Source organism: Fukomys damarensis, unplaced genomic scaffold (assembly GCF_012274545.1).
Source record: "Fukomys damarensis isolate Sample0158 unplaced genomic scaffold, DMR_v1.0_HiC HiC_scaffold_20, whole genome shotgun sequence".
Lineage (NCBI taxonomy): Eukaryota > Metazoa > Chordata > Mammalia > Rodentia > Bathyergidae > Fukomys > Fukomys damarensis.
The window spans coordinates 14,658,271-14,677,202 of record NW_022900932.1 but is presented as its reverse complement, the minus strand read 5'-3'; the positions used below and the strand labels follow the sequence as shown (position 1 = coordinate 14,677,202).

The window sequence follows — 18,932 nt, the reverse complement described above, 5'->3', positions numbered from 1 at the left end:
TCTGAGGTGGAGAGCAGTCCTTATCAAAAAGGAAGAAAAAATATTCCTTCAACATAATTGGTATTTTTGCTCAGAAAAAAAAAAAAGCAAGATTGATTGAAAGCAGATTGCCTTTTTGCCCAAGGAGAGTTATTAGGTACATTATCATGGAAACCTTGAAGAACCCATATTGTTCCAATCTGTCCTGTATCTGATTTGAAGATTTACATCTTTCCCCTTTTGCACCAATAATCGTTTCCCTTCATTTTGATTTCCATACAGTGGAAGTTATCAAGGAGCCCACATATTGAAAATGTTTGAATGTAGTTAGGATTGATGGATGGGGAGATGCCCCCTCTCCAGCCCAGAAACAGTGCTGGGAGATCTGCCCTGCCAGGCCTTGTCTGAAGATGCACTTGGAGCCCTGCAGGAGCATCAGGATGGATGGCAAACGGGAACATTCATCTTGCAGAAATATTTCTGGGAGCTCTGAAAATTCTAGGGGCAGAGTTTTGGGGAAGGATATTACTTCAGGGAGAAGAGAGGCAAAATTTATTGTATCCTCAATTATTCAAAAAGATGATTGGAAATATTCTAAGACTGAGCAGAAGCAGGCACCCTCCTGGGAAGCAGTGATAATTGTTCACAATACATGTTTTGAAAGTCCTATCCAAAATGATCTCTGTTGGGTTCCATGACACCTACACATCTACCAAGTGAGATTCATACTTTGGTATCAGACAATAAGTAACTAAGTAGTCTTGGATAAGGTACCGATTTTTTCATTTTACAGGCAAAAAAATTAGACCTTTTGAGGGGCTAGAGCTAATACCTGATTCATTAGGTTATCCCAAAATTGACTTAAAGAAGTAATATGCGTAAGGGCCTGACAAAGGGGCTGGCTCACTGTGACCACTGTAAAATGGTAGGGGACCTGTGGCCCCTTAGTACATAGCAGATATAAAGTATTCGGTGGTTCGTGTAATCTCACCTAGTCCTCAAATAACTATATGTTTTTACACTCTGTATCTGTTCAGGTACCTCCTCTGAAGCTAATTTTCCTTAAATTATATATGCCCAACATCCCATAAGAAATAAAAGTGACTTGCCCTTGATGCAATCCAGGACTCTGACTGATTCTCACTAAGGGGAAGGTGGTAGGGGAAAGGTTTTAGATATGTCAGCTTCTGCTCCTTCAGGACAGACACAGCTGAGCCAACAAGAGTTCCTCCTGGGTACAAGGTAGAGGGGCTGTTGGAGAGAGCCTCGGTGGTCCAGAGGAGTGGTTAGTTTGGGGTTAGGATGGACAGATATGAACCTCACTTAAAACATGATGGTGTTAGGACTTGGGGTGCAGGTCAGTAGTAGAGCACTTGTCTAGCATATGCGAGCACTGCCAAAAAAACAAAATAAAAACAGTATTGCAGTATCCCCAGGCTCATGCTGCACCTAGGCAATTGGGACAGAATGCTCAAGACAGCAAAGGTTGGGTGATACAGAAATCACTGGCCAGGGACTCTAAGCCAAGGTTTAACTTCAGTCACCTTTTAGCAAGCCAAGCAGCTGCAAAAGACATAATATGTCCAGCTCAGGAATTTCTTACTAGTGCAAGAATCCAGAGGATGGTGAGAATCTGTACACAAATGAGGTCTACTTTGGAAAGGTAAGCTCTGAGGACAAGTAAATAAAGCTGTTCCCTTCCGTATCTCTGGATGGGACTTTTTTGAACCCACCTGCTGATCTCTATGCCTAATTTCTAGGAGACCTGACCACATGGTTCGTGAAGATGATCAAAATGTGCATATCAATAACCATTTGTGATCTGATGAATCTTTGGTTTTTAAAGTTTTGTTCAGTTCTGGGAACAAACACTTCTTGGGTAAAAGTAACATGTGCTAATATTCACAACTTAAAGATCAATCTCAGTGTCTTAAATGCCAAAATGGTAGCAGATGGCATATTCTGGAAAGGAATCCAGTTACAAGCAAAGCGCCTGGTGCTGAGTAAGGGCTGCAGAGACAGAGGCTCTCTTAATGAGTAGTGGGTAACATCCCTGGATTATGGGGCAGCCATGGCATCCTGGTATGGAATATGACTTCATATGAATAAGAATAATGCTTGCCTATTATGGACACCACCAGGAGTAACCAAGAAATTTCCACCTTATTTCATAGGTGCCTTTTCACTGAGTATACATGGGTGTTCTCCTCCCATCACTAACCACCCAGACACAATCCCACAAGTTCTACTCACTCTACTGCCTTCTTGACATTGGGCCAGGAAACGCCCAAGTTGAGTTGGGCAACCCAGTTTCAGAGCTCAATGCTACGGATGTACTTATGGCAGGAGAAACAAGAGGAGGACAGGAAGAGCAGCTGCTGAGCAGGGCTTTTCAAATGTTTGGTGAATGAGGCCTCCAGAGATCCACTAAGGATAGCAGTAGTTCACCGAGGATGAAAATTTATATACTTTAAAAAAGCACCAGGTTCTTAGAGCAGTGAGTCTTTGAAAAAGGGAACTGCAACATGGTAGCGGTCATGACAGACTCCTCTCACATTAGCAGGCCTATCTTAGTGTCAGAATACTTGGCAAAAGTTTAGTCTAATACCTGTGCTGGTTTGATGGGGAAACTGAGGCCCAGTAATTTGGTGCAAGGTGAATGCTGCACCAAGGGTAGAACGGCTCCCTCTCTTTGATGCCTTCTAAAGACAGGGAGCAGCTGGTGCTACAGAAAGGACCCTGGACAGGAATCAGGAGGCTGGGGGAGCCAGGCCAGTGTGACCTGGGGCCATTCACTGTGAAATGAAGAGGCCACACCTACCTAGGCTCTGATGGGTGCTGTCACAGGGCAGCAGTTCACTGCCCCTACTCTAGGTCACACCATCATTTTATCTTGTCCAGATACCTGCAATAGCTTCCTAGTTGATTTCCGTGCTTAATCTTGCCACCTCCCCAACCCACCGCAAAAATAAATAAATAAATAAACACGCTAAAGAGCAAAGACTGAAGAAAATCCGACCACGATCAGGTTCCGGAAGGGTGGGACAGTCTTAGCTTCCCCCTTAGCAGAGCCTTGCTCTAGGAAGACAATGTAAAATGCACAGCTCTGGGCTGTTTATTTTTAAAGATACTATATCCATTTTTACTGGAACAAGTATAAAGAACTTAAAAAACCCATAGCTATCCTGTCACAATAAATCATACAGAGTAAATTGAAAATCCTATACAGCTTTCTCTGAATACATTGTGCTCACTTTGTCAAAGAGGTAGATGAAATGTGGCATATATTGATCTAGATGTCTCTGTAAAACTATAATATTTATATCAAATACCTATGCTCGACTCTCTTCTGTCTTCCTGCTGAGCCTTCTAATCACGCTTTCCTCATCCCACCTTTCCCCAGTGCCTCCCGCCCTTGGTGCCTAATGACACAGGGAATGAATCTGAAGAAGTGCTTGGCAAGGAGAATGGGTAGCATCTTGTCACAAGGGAAGCAGGGTGGTTAGAGACCCAACACTTCAAGCCACACAGTGGTCATTACTAAATGTTCATGAGTTCCCTCCTAGTTGACTTGAACCTTTAAGCACCCGCATCTCCGTGACTCTCAAGCAAACTGGGCTTCCCGTTCCATCTTACCTGCTGGTGGCTTTTTGGCAACTTTCCCTGATTGGAGTCACTGTCCCTCAGCTTTTCCCTTTTGGCTCCTTATCCCTCGCAGAGAAAGAAGGCTAATCTGACTCCTCTACTCCCACATCCTTATTTACTGACAGCCTGTCACCAAGGGACAGACTTCCATGTGGCGGAGACCATCACCATCAAACAAAGGCTAACAACTCCAGGTCATGTTGGCCTAATTCTTCTACTCTGGCCCAGATCTTACCGCTAACACTTGCTGGGTTATTCACTGACCCATGGACAGGTTGACAAAGATATGCTTTGCTTGGATACCCTATGCCATGGCAAACAGAGGAGAAATGTAACAGTGAACTGAAAGAACCGCTAGTAGCTGATTCTACCAACTTGAATCTACTTCTGCATTTCAAGTTTGTGAGGAAGCTGTACATGAAAACAAAAACATGAAAATAAAACAATTGAGTGTATACCATGCCCACTATCCCAACCCTGAGTATAGCAATTTCCTGAAGGAAGGAAGGAGGGAAGGAAGGAAGCAAGGGAGGGAGGGAGGAAGAGAGAGGGAGAGAAGGGGGGGGAGAAAATACAAAGGAGGTTCAGTGCTAAGATAATTTCCTACCCCTGGCCACATCTAGTACTTTGCTAATCACAAAGGAAGGAAATGCATTCTCCCTCCTAGTGAGGAAGAGAATAAAGTAATCATCTCACCCAGCTGTCAACAGAGCTATCTGGGAAGATGCAGGCTGTTTTACTATTTCCCTAAATGGGGCCAGAAAGCTCAGTAAAGAGAACCCAACAGTGCAGCAAAGGGACCTCTGTAAAACAGAGGCCCAAAGTCAGATAGCAGACTACTGGTAGGCCCAACAGAGAACACTAGGATGTCCTTAGAAGTCCAGAATTTTCTGCATGAAGGTGATGCATCTTATTATACACAAACAGTAGGAACCTAAGCCACCCAAGGGGATTTAGGTCTGTATCTCCAGCACGCCAGATCACCATTAGACTTTCATGATTTGACCATATCCATCATTACATTTAGTCCATGAGTCCAAGCCTTAATAAATTCTGAGACATTGGTTAGGGAACATCGGTTGTTTTTGCCTATCTAGCATACACCTTGCCTTCTGTCAATAGCACTTCACTTCCAATTACAGATAGTCTTGGGACCTTTGATCAGGGTTCCAGACCCAAGTGGGGGCCAATCAGGGCATTACAGCTTTAATGGAGTGACAATAAATTCACAATGGAGGTTGAATCATCCTAATGGCAAAATCCTGATTGCTCGCATTTTGGTTTTCTGGATCTCAGAGCTACATCTCTGGCTCTTTTTCATCCTTCTGGGGATCTTATCCTATGCTTTTCCCCTGGATCCTGTAAAGTACTCTAATTTTAAAAAAGAAAGAAGGAAAGAGACAGAAGGAGCTTCTGCTTAAATCAGCAAAAATCAGTCTCTATTACTTGTAGCCAAGGAACCCAAGTGGTAAATGTGTTTACCTTTGCTGTAGTTTCTAATTTAACTCTCATAATTATCCAGTAGGCAAGCATTTCTTTCTTTTTCCTCCTTTCCTTTCTTCCTCTCAGAATTAACCTTTTTAAAGTAAGCAAATCCATAATTGCTGAACTCTCACAAATTGTACTGGTTCTTCCTTGGGTTTCTTCCCAACTCTCTTGCCTGTCTGCATTTTATTCATCCCATTCCTTGAGGCTTGGTGGCCCTTGATCATTTTAAAATAAGCCAGGTTACCTCTGACCTGACTTTTTCAATCCGAAATGGTTCTCTGCTCTCACAAAGAAACTGGGGCACTGAAGAGCACTTTCTTCTCTGCACATCAAACCAGATTTTCTTGTCTCTAACTGATGCTGCTGCATTTGAACAAACAGGGACTGAGAGGCAGAAGACTAAATCAGATAAAGGTCAGTTTTATTCTTCCGTGGATGAAGTGGAAGAGAGGGAGGATGTGTCTGAGCAAAGTAATAGTCCCAAATGTTTCTGCAGAGCTGGATCTAATTTTTGAGCCCCGCTTCTCTCCCTAAAGCCTCTGGCAAAAGCCATGGGTCATGGTCCTAGAGCATATGCAGCTGGGACTGACCCTCCTACAATAACAAGCCAACACATCTTTCCCTTATTCTCCAGCCACACCCAAGAGTGTTGCCTCAGTTGGCAAAATCTGCTAGCCATTCGCTCTGAGAAGACTCAACATATATCCAATGGTCCTAGACATGGGAAGGGTCCACTTACAATTTTTCCAGTAGATGGTGCTACAAGAGTGTACCCATATGGCCATTATTTTACTTGTTTTCAGTGTAGTATTAGATAAATGACATTATTTAATAATACTGTTTTTTTTAAAGGCTTTGTGTCAGATGATGTTGCCCAAACTGCAGACTAATGCAAGTGTCTTGGTCATGTGGAAGAAGGTTAGGGCTAAGGTATGGTGTTCAGGAAGGTAAATGCATTAAGTGCATTTTTTACCTATAACATTTTCACTTTCTAACAGGTCTAGCACGATGTAACCCCATCATAAGCCAAGGAGCATCCAAATTTGCATCAGCCTCAGCAGAACTCTGGCATCTGCTATGGACACAGGAACCAGGAAGAGCCACAGCTTCAAGGCCTTGATAAGACATGGTATTCTGCAGCGGGACACTGGGGGAATCTGGAAAGGAGCACCTCTCCACACCCTTCTTTTCCAAGGTCCCTACACTCTTCCAATGGTCACACTCAGCAAGGTTAATTATCCCATGCTCGTAGGAGCATTCCGTCTAATGTGCTTCCTCCTTTATGATTATTTCCCAGGTCCATGATTATATTGGGCAAAACTCCCACCAAAAGAACATTTTATTGGGCTGAGGCTCCTACATAATCAGCTTCTGTTTAGCTGCCATTGGCTCCTTGGGTGATTCTGATTGGTCACAGTTTCAGGTAGGTAAGCTCCAGGAGATCAAGAATCACATTTTCTTGTTCATCCTCTTAACCAAAGAGTCTGGCACAATGCTGGCCTATGGTAGAGGTTCAGGTAATTGTTGCACTGGAGTGTTGGAATGGCAGTTTTCCTATATCTGCCCTACATCCTATCCGACATGTGCCCTCAGGGTCAGGGACCAAGGTCACAAAGCCTCTCAGAGATGGGCACACAGCTGACTCTGAACTGCCTCCACACTCCGTCATTGCAAAGGTATAGAGAGGTGAGATGCAGATTACTTTGACTGACAACTGCTACCCACATTCAAAGCAGTCCCCACGGTCCTGGGGACAGAAGCAGGCCATTGTCACACAGCACCAGTGCTAGATGCGAATGCTCAACTGTGACAGCAACAGAATCTGATTTCCATGACTTTCACACTGCATTGGCTTCTATAGTATTTTAATAAAAAGAGACACCGGGCTTGGCCAGTTGGAAACTTCCCTGGTTTATTTTCAGAATATGATGACAGCTGCTGTGGAGTGAACCCTAAATCTATGAAGAACTGCTTTGCATAGCTCTGGAAAGACTTCCATCGGAATGAATGACAAATCGGAAAGGCAGAAAACACGGGGCAATTTAGTCTTGGATGGCTCTGTTCATAGTTGAGATTCTAAACTGGCCCAGCAAAGATTCACTCGATCAAATGTGAAGTTAAACAGAAAGAATCTTCAGGGATTATAATTAGAAAAGTTGTAGTCAGAATTCTCTCTCTCTCTCTCTCTCTTTTAGTGGAAGAAAGAATATTTGAGAGCAAAAGTCTAGGGTTGAACATGACTTTTTTTTAAGGTGCACAGTTCATCTTCCACCTACATTTCTATTCTTGTTTTCAGAACAATAGCTGGAACATTTTGATAAGTGTGTGGAAGGGAAGAGAGACAGCAGGAACACAGTGAGGGGGGCAAGCTTTCATTCCATCAACATCATCGGGAAATTGATTTAATATGCATCCAAGTCTCTTTTAATGGAGCTTCAAGTTTGAAAGGGACTGAAGATATGGCTGAAAAGAATCCAAAGCAGATGCCAAGAAAGAAGCCCCCTCAGCCACACCCACCCAGACCCCTCTCACTGAAAAGGAACACTTGGCTTATTGCATGATATGATACAGCATCTAATGACAAGTGCTTTTGCTATCTGCCTGTCGGTACTGAATTTCAGAAGTAGTTAAGGGGTCATTTTTCCCAAAGTATTAGGACAATCTCATTTTTTTCTCTCATTCCCAAAAAGTTTAATGCTAATCAAAGCAGAAGGCCTAATCAGTCCAAGATGGTCTGTCAACTTGAATTATCTATTTGTCTCCCTATTTACTGTATCTGTCTGTCTACAGTTCTTCATATCTTTGTGAAGATCAGTTATTGAGGCCTATGTTTCCTTCTGACTCGAATCGCTACCAGATGATCCTTCTCGGTGATATGTTGATGATTTGCTAATTTATGGCTTTTAAAATCTAGGACTCTGAAGAACATGGGTGGGGGAGTCACATGGGCCCCCGAGACGAAAGAGCTGAATGCCTGCCTTGACAAGGGATCAAAGATTGTGTAAAATGCAAAGCTTCGGTCACATTTCAGCCAGCGCCCTGTCTACCATAGAGAAATCGTAAACGACATCTTAGAAGAAACATCCCCTCTCCAGAGCGTCCCGCCCCTTGTCGCTCTGGGGGAAGTGTGAGTGAGTGTTGTCCGAGACCCACGTAAACAGGAAGGCAAAGAGAAAGCCGGCCTGCGGTATCAGACCAAGTCAACACCACATCAATCAGCCTGATTCCCACTCCCGAGTGGCACAGGCCAGGCCTTCCCAGAAAGAGCAAGGACTGAGGAAGTGAGGAAGACTCACCTCTGGGAACCAGCAGTGGTTTCATGAAATAAGCCCTGGGGTTGACCCTCCCAGATGCTTAGGTAGCCAAACAGTATAAAAATGTAGACCAAGGGCAAAAGCTGAGGCAAATTTGGAAGTCCGAATGGGTGTGTAGAAATCTATCTGTCCCCAGTGCCCTGCAAACTATAAACACAAGTGGATAGATGGACACACCACCATGCCTCGTGGTAACTGTCTCTGAGGTGGGGTGGACTACAGTGGGGGCAGATTAAGGGAGTCTTTGTGAGGAAACAATCCATGTTCTGATACCACAGAACCTTTATAATTCTAAATCCTTGGACTTAGAATGTGGGCAAAACACGAATATGGGGCAGAAAATGAAGTAAAATTCCATCTTGATAAGAGAGAACCAGGCAGAGCACGGGCTCAGTGAAGAAGAGAGGGCCTGAGTGACACAGATGGCATATTTTTGAAAAAAGGAAAGGCCTAGCTAAACGGGGACTTGATAATAAAAACTACAGAGAATACACAGAAGGCCCTCTCCTCACTAGTCAGAGGAGCCTGAGAAGAAGACATGGGATCCCCCTGCACCCTCAGAGCTCCAGGATCACCCGAACACCAAACTGGCACTACTCATCCACCTTACATAAAATGGTGTAGTATTTGTAATGAACCTATGCACAGCATTCGCACTTGCAGCTGGCGAGGGGGGGTCCGGAGTTAGAGCAAGTGATGGGTTAGTCTGCAATATGGATTCCCCAAACCAGAACGGGGCTGTGACATTCTTGTCCTGGGGACCTTTTGTCTGTGTTGATCACCTTCACTCTCTTGTCCTCTTCTGCCTACTGCTTCTCTTTTATTACCCACTGTTCTCTGTGTGTCCTCTTAGCACCTAGCTACCAAAACACAGCAGAGCAGTCCAAACCCATCATGTTCACTCTGTCCCAAACACCTGGTCTAGGTCAGCCTCAGTTTGGGGCCACTGAAGCCCCATCTTGGGAAACATAAGGTCTGGATGGCTCCCCAGCTGGCTGCCTCTAACCAGGGGGTTCCAGCAGATGGATTCCTCTCTGTGGACAATTATTTTCCATGGCCCTTGGCCATGCGACCTCAGACCATGATCTTGTCAGTTCTCATAAACTAACTGGGAAGGGAATTCATCACGCTCAGAGAAGAAACCTCTGGGGGGAACCGGAAGGGGCTGTGGGAGGAAGGAGGGGAAGCTGGGGATCCAAAGGCCATGGGAGCCTCACTGCCGCCTACGCCTCCCCCACCTCTGGGCAGCTTTAATGTTACAGGAAGGAAAAGAAGCAGAGGCAATAGCTTTGGGAGCTGGGCTGGTCTGCAGGTGGGCTACTCTTTTCAATAAAATTTAGGGTCTTAGCCCAAGAAGCTAACTGTCTCCAATACTACCAACTTGGAGAAATCGTCTTCATCTGCCACTCACTGAGTCGATACCCAAGTCCCTATTTTAGGAGCCTTAATACATGACAGGGAGAACAGCTGATGACAGCCAGCACACACTCACACGCACACATGTCCACACCTACTGCTGGCTGTGCAAGTCCTGTGGGAAGGGAAGAAAACACTGGAGCAAGGCACCCTCGGACCCTTGATCTGGTAAGGATGGCAAAGGTGTTTGGGGGATGCTATGCAAAATATTTACAGTATGCTAAACACATTGCTTAAAACTGGAAATGAAGTGCCAAACAAATGCTCTTATCCTCCAATATCCTGAATTTGAGTATTGTATAAATAAAATCCTGTGCTTCTCTGCCTAACTTTTGCCCATTTTAAATAATTTTAAATAATCTTTGAATTCCAAACTCTTGCGTCTCTGTAGTTTTAGATCATGAGTTACCCTGACAAGTTAATATATCATCAGAGAGGTTACTTTTGAATAAAATATGCATATGTACACAAGTCCCTGAACTATGTGTAGGTTCTAATTACCTTCTGGGCACTCACTCGGTTCATTCGAGGGAGTGGAGTTTATGCGTGTGTGTCCCCAGGTAGAGCGTAGCGTTGCATACACAAAAACTGGGAGTGCCACGCTATTTTAAGAGCCTGAACTCGAACTTTCAACAAAGTTTAGCTGCTTTCCTTTTGCAAATGCATTTAATTTTATCTGGAAACTTTCTGACATTAGAAATAGAACAACTGTAGTTTCTCATTATGTTTGCTGCCAAAATCCATGCTTGGTTGCTCAACTAAAGACCTTATACTGCTAATTACTACCACATGCCCATATCCCAAGCGAAAGAAAACTTATTGATTCTGACAGCCCATTCTCTCAACACTGAATTCCAAATGAAAACTCAAATTTTGGCCAAACATAACATTTCATCAATCTTGTTCTACTGACTGGAAAAACAACATCAAACAAAGGGTGCTAATGGCCCTTTATTACCGTTCCTTTCCCAAGCTTATATTTTCTGATGAAAGATCTAAGTGACCAAAGGGCTTCTTTAAACTACTTAGTAATTAGCTTTTGAACCAGGAAACAATGCGTAAAGTAAAGTGAACAGTCCCGGTGTGGATGACAGGGCAGACTTTCTGTCCGCAGGGTCGGGGACATTGGAGACCCAAAGAGAATGTTAAAAGCAGAGAGAGAATGAGAGAGAGAGCGAGAGAGAGACCAGGCTAAAAGTGGTGATAAAAGATTACAGAGCCAGAACAAAACTGCAAGAAGTCTGTGATTTGAAGCTATCAGCAGGTGGTGAAGCTGGTGTGGTAGGACAGTGGTCCCAGGGCCACCCATCAACAAAATCTGCCAGCCACCAGCCCACCCACACTGGACCAGGAATGCTATGGGGGGGGGCTGGATTTTCAACCTGGAATGAGAGGCGAGAAATGTTTCCAACCTAGGCCTCAGAGCAATTGCTTTTGTTGACTCCCTCCCAGTGCCATCTGTTTTAGGGCAACCTGTCCACATCTTAAAGGCAAACCGAGTGGAGGAGCTGCTTTCCTCCTGGCCCACAACAAATGACTGGAGGGGAATGCTGTGCTTATTTGGCCTTTTGGATCCAGCCGACAGCCCAGAAAGCAGAACAGCTTGGTTCCAACCTCATCCAGGGCTGTTCAGATGATGGGGAGAGGAGGGCTCCAATTGGGGAAAGTCGGAAGGACAGGCCGCCTCCACAGACGCAGTGCCAACTGGCCTCTTCTTGCTAGCCCACTGTCCTCCCGGCCTTGCAGAGGAAACGGGTGTCCTGTGGCTAGTTCCAGAAAATGAGCCCTGTATTCCACCTCCTCATTTTCTGAGCAGAGGACCAGACACCTGAGCTCAGGATGCCTTGGAATCACTGACCAGAGGGGCGGGGGAGTCCGCTCCACCCAGCACAGCCACCTGTCAGGGCAAGAGGGGGCGGTGAGGGAGGGAAATACGAGGTTACCACTTGAGTTTTATCTTTCTCACAAAAACAAAACGAGCTAATGATTTAGGATAAATGAGAAGAAAAATATCGGAACACTTCCATGACAGGAGTCTCCACAAACCATGGCAGTTTTCCAAATCTTGATCTGGATGCCAGGACAGTAGTGGCTGGAGCATACACAGGTGCCAATTGCTCCAGCTACGCAGGCAAGAGGAGCACATTTTACTCCATGGAGATTATACCAAACAGAGCTGAGCATCCCCAAAAAGTTTTAAAAATCAATGTATGAAGGATGGTCCCTGCCAATCCCACCTCCCCCCAACATTGTTCTCACGAGACAACGCTCTGGCAGAGGATCAGGAAGGGAAGGTCCTGCCACTCGGCTGGGGATGAAACTTCCAGTTGATACCGGATCCATACATTGATCCTGCTCTTGACAAAGTGATATGAGCACCTGAATTAGTTCCCAAGAAGAAAGCACTCACACTTGGGACGCCAAGTAGCCATCAGGAAGAGCCTGCAACATCGTGACACCATAAATCCCGTATTTCCTGCCCAGAAGGGATCTCAGCTAAGGAATGAGTTCCAGGCAGACATGATCCAGACCTCCTGTCTGTGAAGAACTGGTCCCGGACAACCACAAGGCCTTTCCAGTAAGCAAGATTACCTGACCTCCCTGCTTGTTTTGCCTCATGTTATCGCTGCACAACACCCACCACGGGATGGCCGCGCATTACTCAGAGGGACTCAAACTGAACGACGACGTAACCAGCTGACGTGAAGACGGAATGAGGGTGGGCGGTGTGTTAGGGATCGGAAGGGACAATATGGTCCCAGCTCAGTACGCAGCCATTCGAGATGAACCCACGATGTCACTCGGGCATCATAGATGGCAGCGAGATCTAGGGAGCTGGTCTGAGCATGACAACTTTCTGGGTTTCCTCTGAAATCATGCTCCCCCTCCCCAAATAATGTGGGTCCTTCCCTCACAGAAGCACCCGGGTGAGGGTGGGGAGCAGGAGTCAATGTCACCGCCCGGAGATTCTTGAAAGTCACTCAGCCACATCTTGTCTGGTGCAACTGACTTACTTTCTGCCTCCATGTTTGTTAAAAGTCCCGCCGAATTTATTCCGGTTCAGGATCAGAGCGGCAATTTCGGGCACGTAGCGGGCAAACATTGCCTACATGCATGAGACAAAGAAACAAGAGCCAAAAAAAAAAATGGCATGCAGAGAGGATTCTACCACAGGGGAGGCAGCAAAACCTCTTGGCATACTTACTTTCTTCCACTAACCGCACTATAGGAGCCCCCGTATTTCTTGCGGTTTCCTATTAACTCTATGATTTCAGGGACGTAGCTGGCAAACATGGCCTGAGGAAAAGAGGGAGACAGAAGAGAGACTAAAAAGACAGGCCCAAGAAAGGGGGTGACCTTATCAGAAGGGGGGATGCTAAGATCTGAAAACACGGAAGGATTAGGCCTGTAAAGGTATATAGCAGTATACTGGATTATAAAAGAAATAAATAAAAGGACAAAAAAGGGCAAGTTCCTGAAAACACACAGGACAAAACAAATATTAACCAACCTCGACCCCTGGAAAAAAAAGAAAAACATCACAGTCGAGGAAAACATATAAAGGAGACAGGAAGAAATAAGCTGTCATCTAGCTCTCCTGCCTAAAGAAAAGTAGGTAAAAAGGGCTGTATACTGGTGAAATCACACACACACATACACACACACACACACACACACACACACGCACACACACTCACACTTGCATTTTTGTGCAGACTTTTATTCCTAATTAAAATTCAGAGGAGAATCGATGCCTTTGTGAGTGACTAAAGACACTAAACACTAAAAGGTTAAAAAAATAAACTATTCCATTTTTTTAAAAAATCACTAAAGAACATGAAAGGTGAACGTAGGAAATTACACAAAAGGAAAAGATAGCGGGTGGGGGAGAGACACACATCTGCCATGTTTTGTCCAACAAACATCATCCTGTGGCTGGAGGAACAGGGTCCCCTGATCTATGAGGACCTCGCAGAGACTCCAGAAACGTTTCAGCTCATGCACACACACGCACATTTATGCACATTCTTTGACAGGTAGAAGTCGTGTGCATACAAAGCGGAGAGGTGTGTATGCATCCTTTCGTATAAATGTGTGTGTGGCATGCACACACGGGCGCTGTGTGCCGATCGGGGCTCCAGCCACTTACCTCATACACAGCCAAAATTAAACCTCAAGTGAACTACTTTGAACTGTCAATGAGTTGCCAGAAATCCCTTTGAATTAACCATACTAGACGGCTTAGTGCTGCAGAAGGAGCTGCATGCATCGGTAAGGCAAATAGTGACACTTTCTGGCTTACAGAAAGGGAGGGAAAATGTCCCACCTGTTGCTGCAGAGCTGAAGAGCTACTGACCGAGCCCCGCTTTGCACATGGGGGTGAACTCTCAGGCCAAAGCATCTCCATCCTCTGATGTGGGGACCCCTCTATTTAGGACAGGCACCAGCCACAGTGTTTGTTGGAAATTGAAGGGGTCTTAAAGGGAAGGGGGAGCTCTTGAAACCGCAGACTGTCTACAGAATATGGACAGCATCTACCAGGCTCAGGTGAGAGCATCTGTCCTTATAGAATAGTAGATGATGAATTCCATTACTAAGGGACAAGCACGCTTATAAACAGCATCCCTTTCTTCAGATAATGAAGCTGGCTCCCAGCTAACTGGCTGTCCCCACAAGGGCAGTATACTGGGTCTACAGAACAGGCACAACGCACCAAGAAGGCGCACAGGGACCCCACGGTCGTGCTCGGGTTTACTTAACCTGACTGCCAACCCAAGGCCGTCACTGGCTTCTGGGGCGGACACATAGTGTGAAAAACTCAAAGCCTTAAGGAAGTGGATCGCAGAAAATATTAAAGACTATCAAAATGAACATGATAATAAAGAGATTTTACCAGTCCGCCGAGGATGAAGAAGACCATGAAGAGGCGCCCCAGGGTGGTTTTTGCATAAACATCCCCATAACCAACAGTGGACATGGTGACCATGAGTAAGTAGACACATTCCCAGTACGTGAGGGCCTGGTTGTTCTGGAAATTTTCCCATGGGTCCCCTGAATTCTCCACCTAAAGTCAGAGAGGAGGGGAGAAAAAAGACAACGGTCATCTCTGGATAGCGACACGGCAGACACAGTGAGCCAGAAAGCCCAGCGCCCAGGCAGGCCCGCTTGTGGACCTCATCTTCCCAGCATGAGATGTGGGATCCTGGGGGCTGCTTCTGTCCAGGAATGGGGGAAACGCCCCTTGTTTGTTTTTCTTCAAAGCAAAGCAGCAGAAACTAGGCATTGTCCCTGGAACCATTTTACAGCTTTCTCTTGGAAAAAGAGCCAGAGAGCCCTTCCCCAACCTTTCCTTGGCCCGGGAGCCTGGCTCTCCACTGCCTGCAGAAATCCTATACCCTGCATAGAGGGACCTCCGTGCGTCACTGTGATGAAGGGGCTGCCTGGCGGGTGCTGCTCCTGCAGATCTGCCGCACACCAAGCAGCACCTCTGAGTCTGGCCCTGTTCTGCCCGCTGTGCAGAAGGCCCGCAATGATTCTGCTCTCTGAAAGCGGGGAGTGAGCTCAGGGGAACAATCTGCACTTGCAGAACCCTTTAGAGGAGTCCAGGGGCCTGCACGCTTTTTCTCTCAATGACCAGAGTGTAAACAGTTTCTCCTCTGTGGGCCACAGTGCAGCAACCACTCAGCTCTGCAGCTTCCATGGGAAGTCAGAAGGGTGAGGTGAGCTCTGCAGGCCTCGAGGGTGAGGCGGGATGTGGCGAGCTTGGGCCGCTGTAGTTTGCCCGTGGCTGTGTTAGACTTCACAGAACCCTTTCCTGTCTTGCCATCGCATGTGATCTGCCAGCAGGGCCAGGCACAGTCATACTTCAGACCCTCCCAGCAGAGGGCGACCAGGCCCGTTCGCAGTTCCTCAGCATGGAGACCTGCTAGCTGTGGGTCCCCCTTGGCCCATGGGGACAGCCAGCCCCTGGGCCTTCAGCCCAGTCTCTGCAGAATGTGCCCGGAACCTGGCTTTCTTCAGACACGGATATTCGGCCTCCAAGTGCCTTTTCCATGTAGGTTCCCCGGTGAAACGGAGGGGACTTCGCATAGCAGTGACGTGGGGTGACCATCTTACTGATGACAGCTGGATCCTTCACATCTGGGACTTGAACACTTGGCCCTGGTTACTGAATTAAGGTGTGAAGGGTGAGTTGGTGGCTGCAACACCTCCCTCTCCCCTTCTGGGCCGGTCTTCCTTTGCAGGACAATCACATAAATTCCAAGTGGCAGGTAAGGAGAGAGCACCCTTTAACCTGTCAGGCAAATAGAGGCTCCAGGAGGGAGGGTCACCTTTATTCAAAGTCACATAGCTTGACGAGGCTCTTTCCGACTCTTAACAGCCGATGTTTGTAGGAAATGCGCTTCCAACAATAGCTACGCTCTCTAAAAGCAGGGTGAACAAATCTGCCTTGGAGAGGTGAGAAGAACTTGACTTAATAATAGAAGGCTTTCAAAGAGTCATTAATATAAAAAGAATTAAAATTTTTGAAGTACGAAATAACTTGACAAGTAATCAGGCGAAAGAATCAAAGGCAGCTTTTTGTAAGGGGGGAGAAGAGAGAAATTGAGGGATCTGAATTTGTTTACAAAGAGATGTAGGTCAAACTTCCAACATTGTCCCTGGACCTTTCCTGAGCGTTTGCCGTGGAAGCACTGCCATCTTGTGGCCATCCAGGGTCACTGCAGACGGGCTGAAAAATCCACCAAAGTCGCCACTGCAGTACACAGGTTAGAGTGGGAACCATTCGTTAGTAGTTTGGGGTAAAAGGGCTGGAAACCCAGACACTTGTGCGGTTGCTTCCCTCCTTTCCTGTCTACAACTATGCTGAAGTTTCTCTGCAGCAAGAGAAATTTCGAGTAATAAAAGGACTCAACAAAGGGCTTGCTCCAGGGTCTTCAAAGATACTCACCAAATGAATGAAGCCGGCTGCAGTCAGCCACGTGCTGATAAATATGGAGAGTAGATTCACCAGTTTGATGGAATTACTGCGCAAAAGAGACAACAAGCGAAGGCCCCGTTACAAAGGGTTGAGCCGCCTGCCCAAGGAACAGCGCCCCCTGTGGGTGAGAGGCCGCCGTCTCCACAGTAAGGGAACCAATTCCCCGACTGGCTCAAATTCACAAGCAGCAATTGTTTTCTTTTTCTTTTTTCTTTGTTTTTTTAACATGCATCTTTTATTTTTAGTAATTGTTTTCTTAATTTCTTTTCAGATTTTTCACGGTGGACTGTGAAAACAACTGCTTTTATGTGTTAATCTTACAACTACAGCTTTGCTATGTTCTGGTAGTAACTATAACTTTAATTCGCTCTAGTAGTGTTTTGCTTTGATTTGTTGGGATTTTCTTTGTTTAGGATCATGCCATGTGCAAATATATTTTTATTTCCCTCCCGCCCATAAAAAGGGTCACAGCACAGACTGCAGGAAACTATAGCTGGGCCTCAAATTTTGTTAAAACAAGAAGGAAGGAAGGAAGGAGGAAAAGCCTTATTTTGAAAACTCAAATCTACAAAGAAATACAAAGAACAGTATAATAAACCCCTTTATGTTAATCATTATGACATTTTTCTAAATTGATCTAAATTGAACAATTATAACATTTTGCTACATCTGCTTTATCTCTATGCAGTGTTTTCTGTTTTACTTTCCTTCTTTTATATATTTTTAAATTTCTGGCAGGACATTTACACATAAGTTGTAGATACCACACCACCTCACAGCCTCTAAATATTTCAGCATCCAATTCCTAAGAGGGCACTGGGCAATGTAATCACAATGTCATTGTCACCCCTGAGAAAATTAGTGCCAATTCAGTAACCAGTCTAACCTGCCGTCGCCCTGAAAGGGTTTCCATTTCCCGTCTCTCATCCAGGAACAATCAAGGTTCACACACTGCATGTGGCTGGTAAATGGCTTTAGTCCAGGGATCAGGTAACGTTTTCCATATAGGGGCAGTTAGTTGATATTTTAGGCTCTGAGGGTCATACAGTCTATGTTGCAACTAGTGGGTTCTGCTATTGTAATTCAAAAGCAGCTTCGGACAGCATGTAACAGAATGGGTGTGTCTGTGCTATAACAAAACTTAATACAAACAGGCATCAGTTTGCCACGGTGGTGCCTGTAATTCCAGCACTCTAGGAGGGTGAGGCAGGAGGGTCTCAAGTTTGAGCCCAGCCTGGGCAACTTAGAGAGTCACTGTCTCCAAAATGAAGTGAGTTAGGATGTAGCTCCGTGCCAAAGCCCTGGGTTCTATCCAGGTACCACAAAAAACAAAACAACAACAAAAAAAAAACAGCAGTCTGAATTAGACCATGAGCTACAGTTTGTCAATCCCTGCATTTGCCTCTTTTAATTTATAACTAACACCCCTTGCCCTTTCTTTGTCTTTGGTGGCTTTTAATTTCACACAAACCCAGACTGTCATATAGAACGTTCCACATCCTGAATTTGTCCATATTCCTGTTGGGGATCTCTGACGAGATAGGTTTACATCCGGAAATCCCAATACCAGCCATGCTGGGTCCACTTGGCTAACACGGGAATGGGAGCTCACCCCACTGCAAAGCACCCATTTCCCAGTGTAGTTCACACAGCAGCTTGGGGGGAGCCCCTGAGAGGCACCCCTGAGCCAGTTTCCCAACCCTCTGAACCAGCGGTGCCAGAACCCGTGTTCCTCATGGGTCAGCCAGAACCCAGTGAACTTTGAGTTCTATGGGAATGGGGGCTGTGTCTTCGTGGGCCCCAGGGCAGTGGGTCCCTGGCCCCTGGGAACATGTGCTGAGTGACTGGATCTCTTCTGCTCAGCTCCACCCCGATCAGCCCCACTGGGGAGAGCTCTTTGAACACTGATGAGTTTGCTGCTCAAAAGCTTCCCATGGACTCACAAGATGTCCCAGCTCTGCTACTCCAAGCCAATGCCCTGTGACGTCCCAGACTCCTCTGCCACGGCTGTTCTGTGGAAGCACTGAAAGTGTCACCGCAGCCAGCCGTCAGTACTGCAGCCCTGCTGGGGCTATGACTCAATTAGAAAGCTCTTCCCATCCATCTAC

The 18,932-nt window shown here is 45.9% G+C and overlaps 1 protein-coding gene across 38 annotated transcripts in view; it reads right to left on the bottom strand.

Annotated features, from left to right (window-relative positions):
• Kcnma1 (potassium calcium-activated channel subfamily M alpha 1) overlaps window positions 1-18,932 on the bottom strand; it is a 709,412-nt gene that overhangs the window by 209,447 nt on the left and 481,033 nt on the right. For all 38 annotated transcript variants that reach the window (XM_033766495.1, XM_010607512.2, XM_033766488.1 and 35 more), the window contains 3 exons: window positions 16,795-16,870; window positions 14,737-14,907; window positions 13,048-13,139 (listed from right to left, as the gene is read on the bottom strand). In XM_033766495.1, the coding sequence (XP_033622386.1) occupies window positions 13,048-13,139; window positions 14,737-14,907; window positions 16,795-16,870 (339 nt within the window). The remainder of the gene's footprint in view (window positions 1-13,047; window positions 13,140-14,736; window positions 14,908-16,794; window positions 16,871-18,932) is intronic.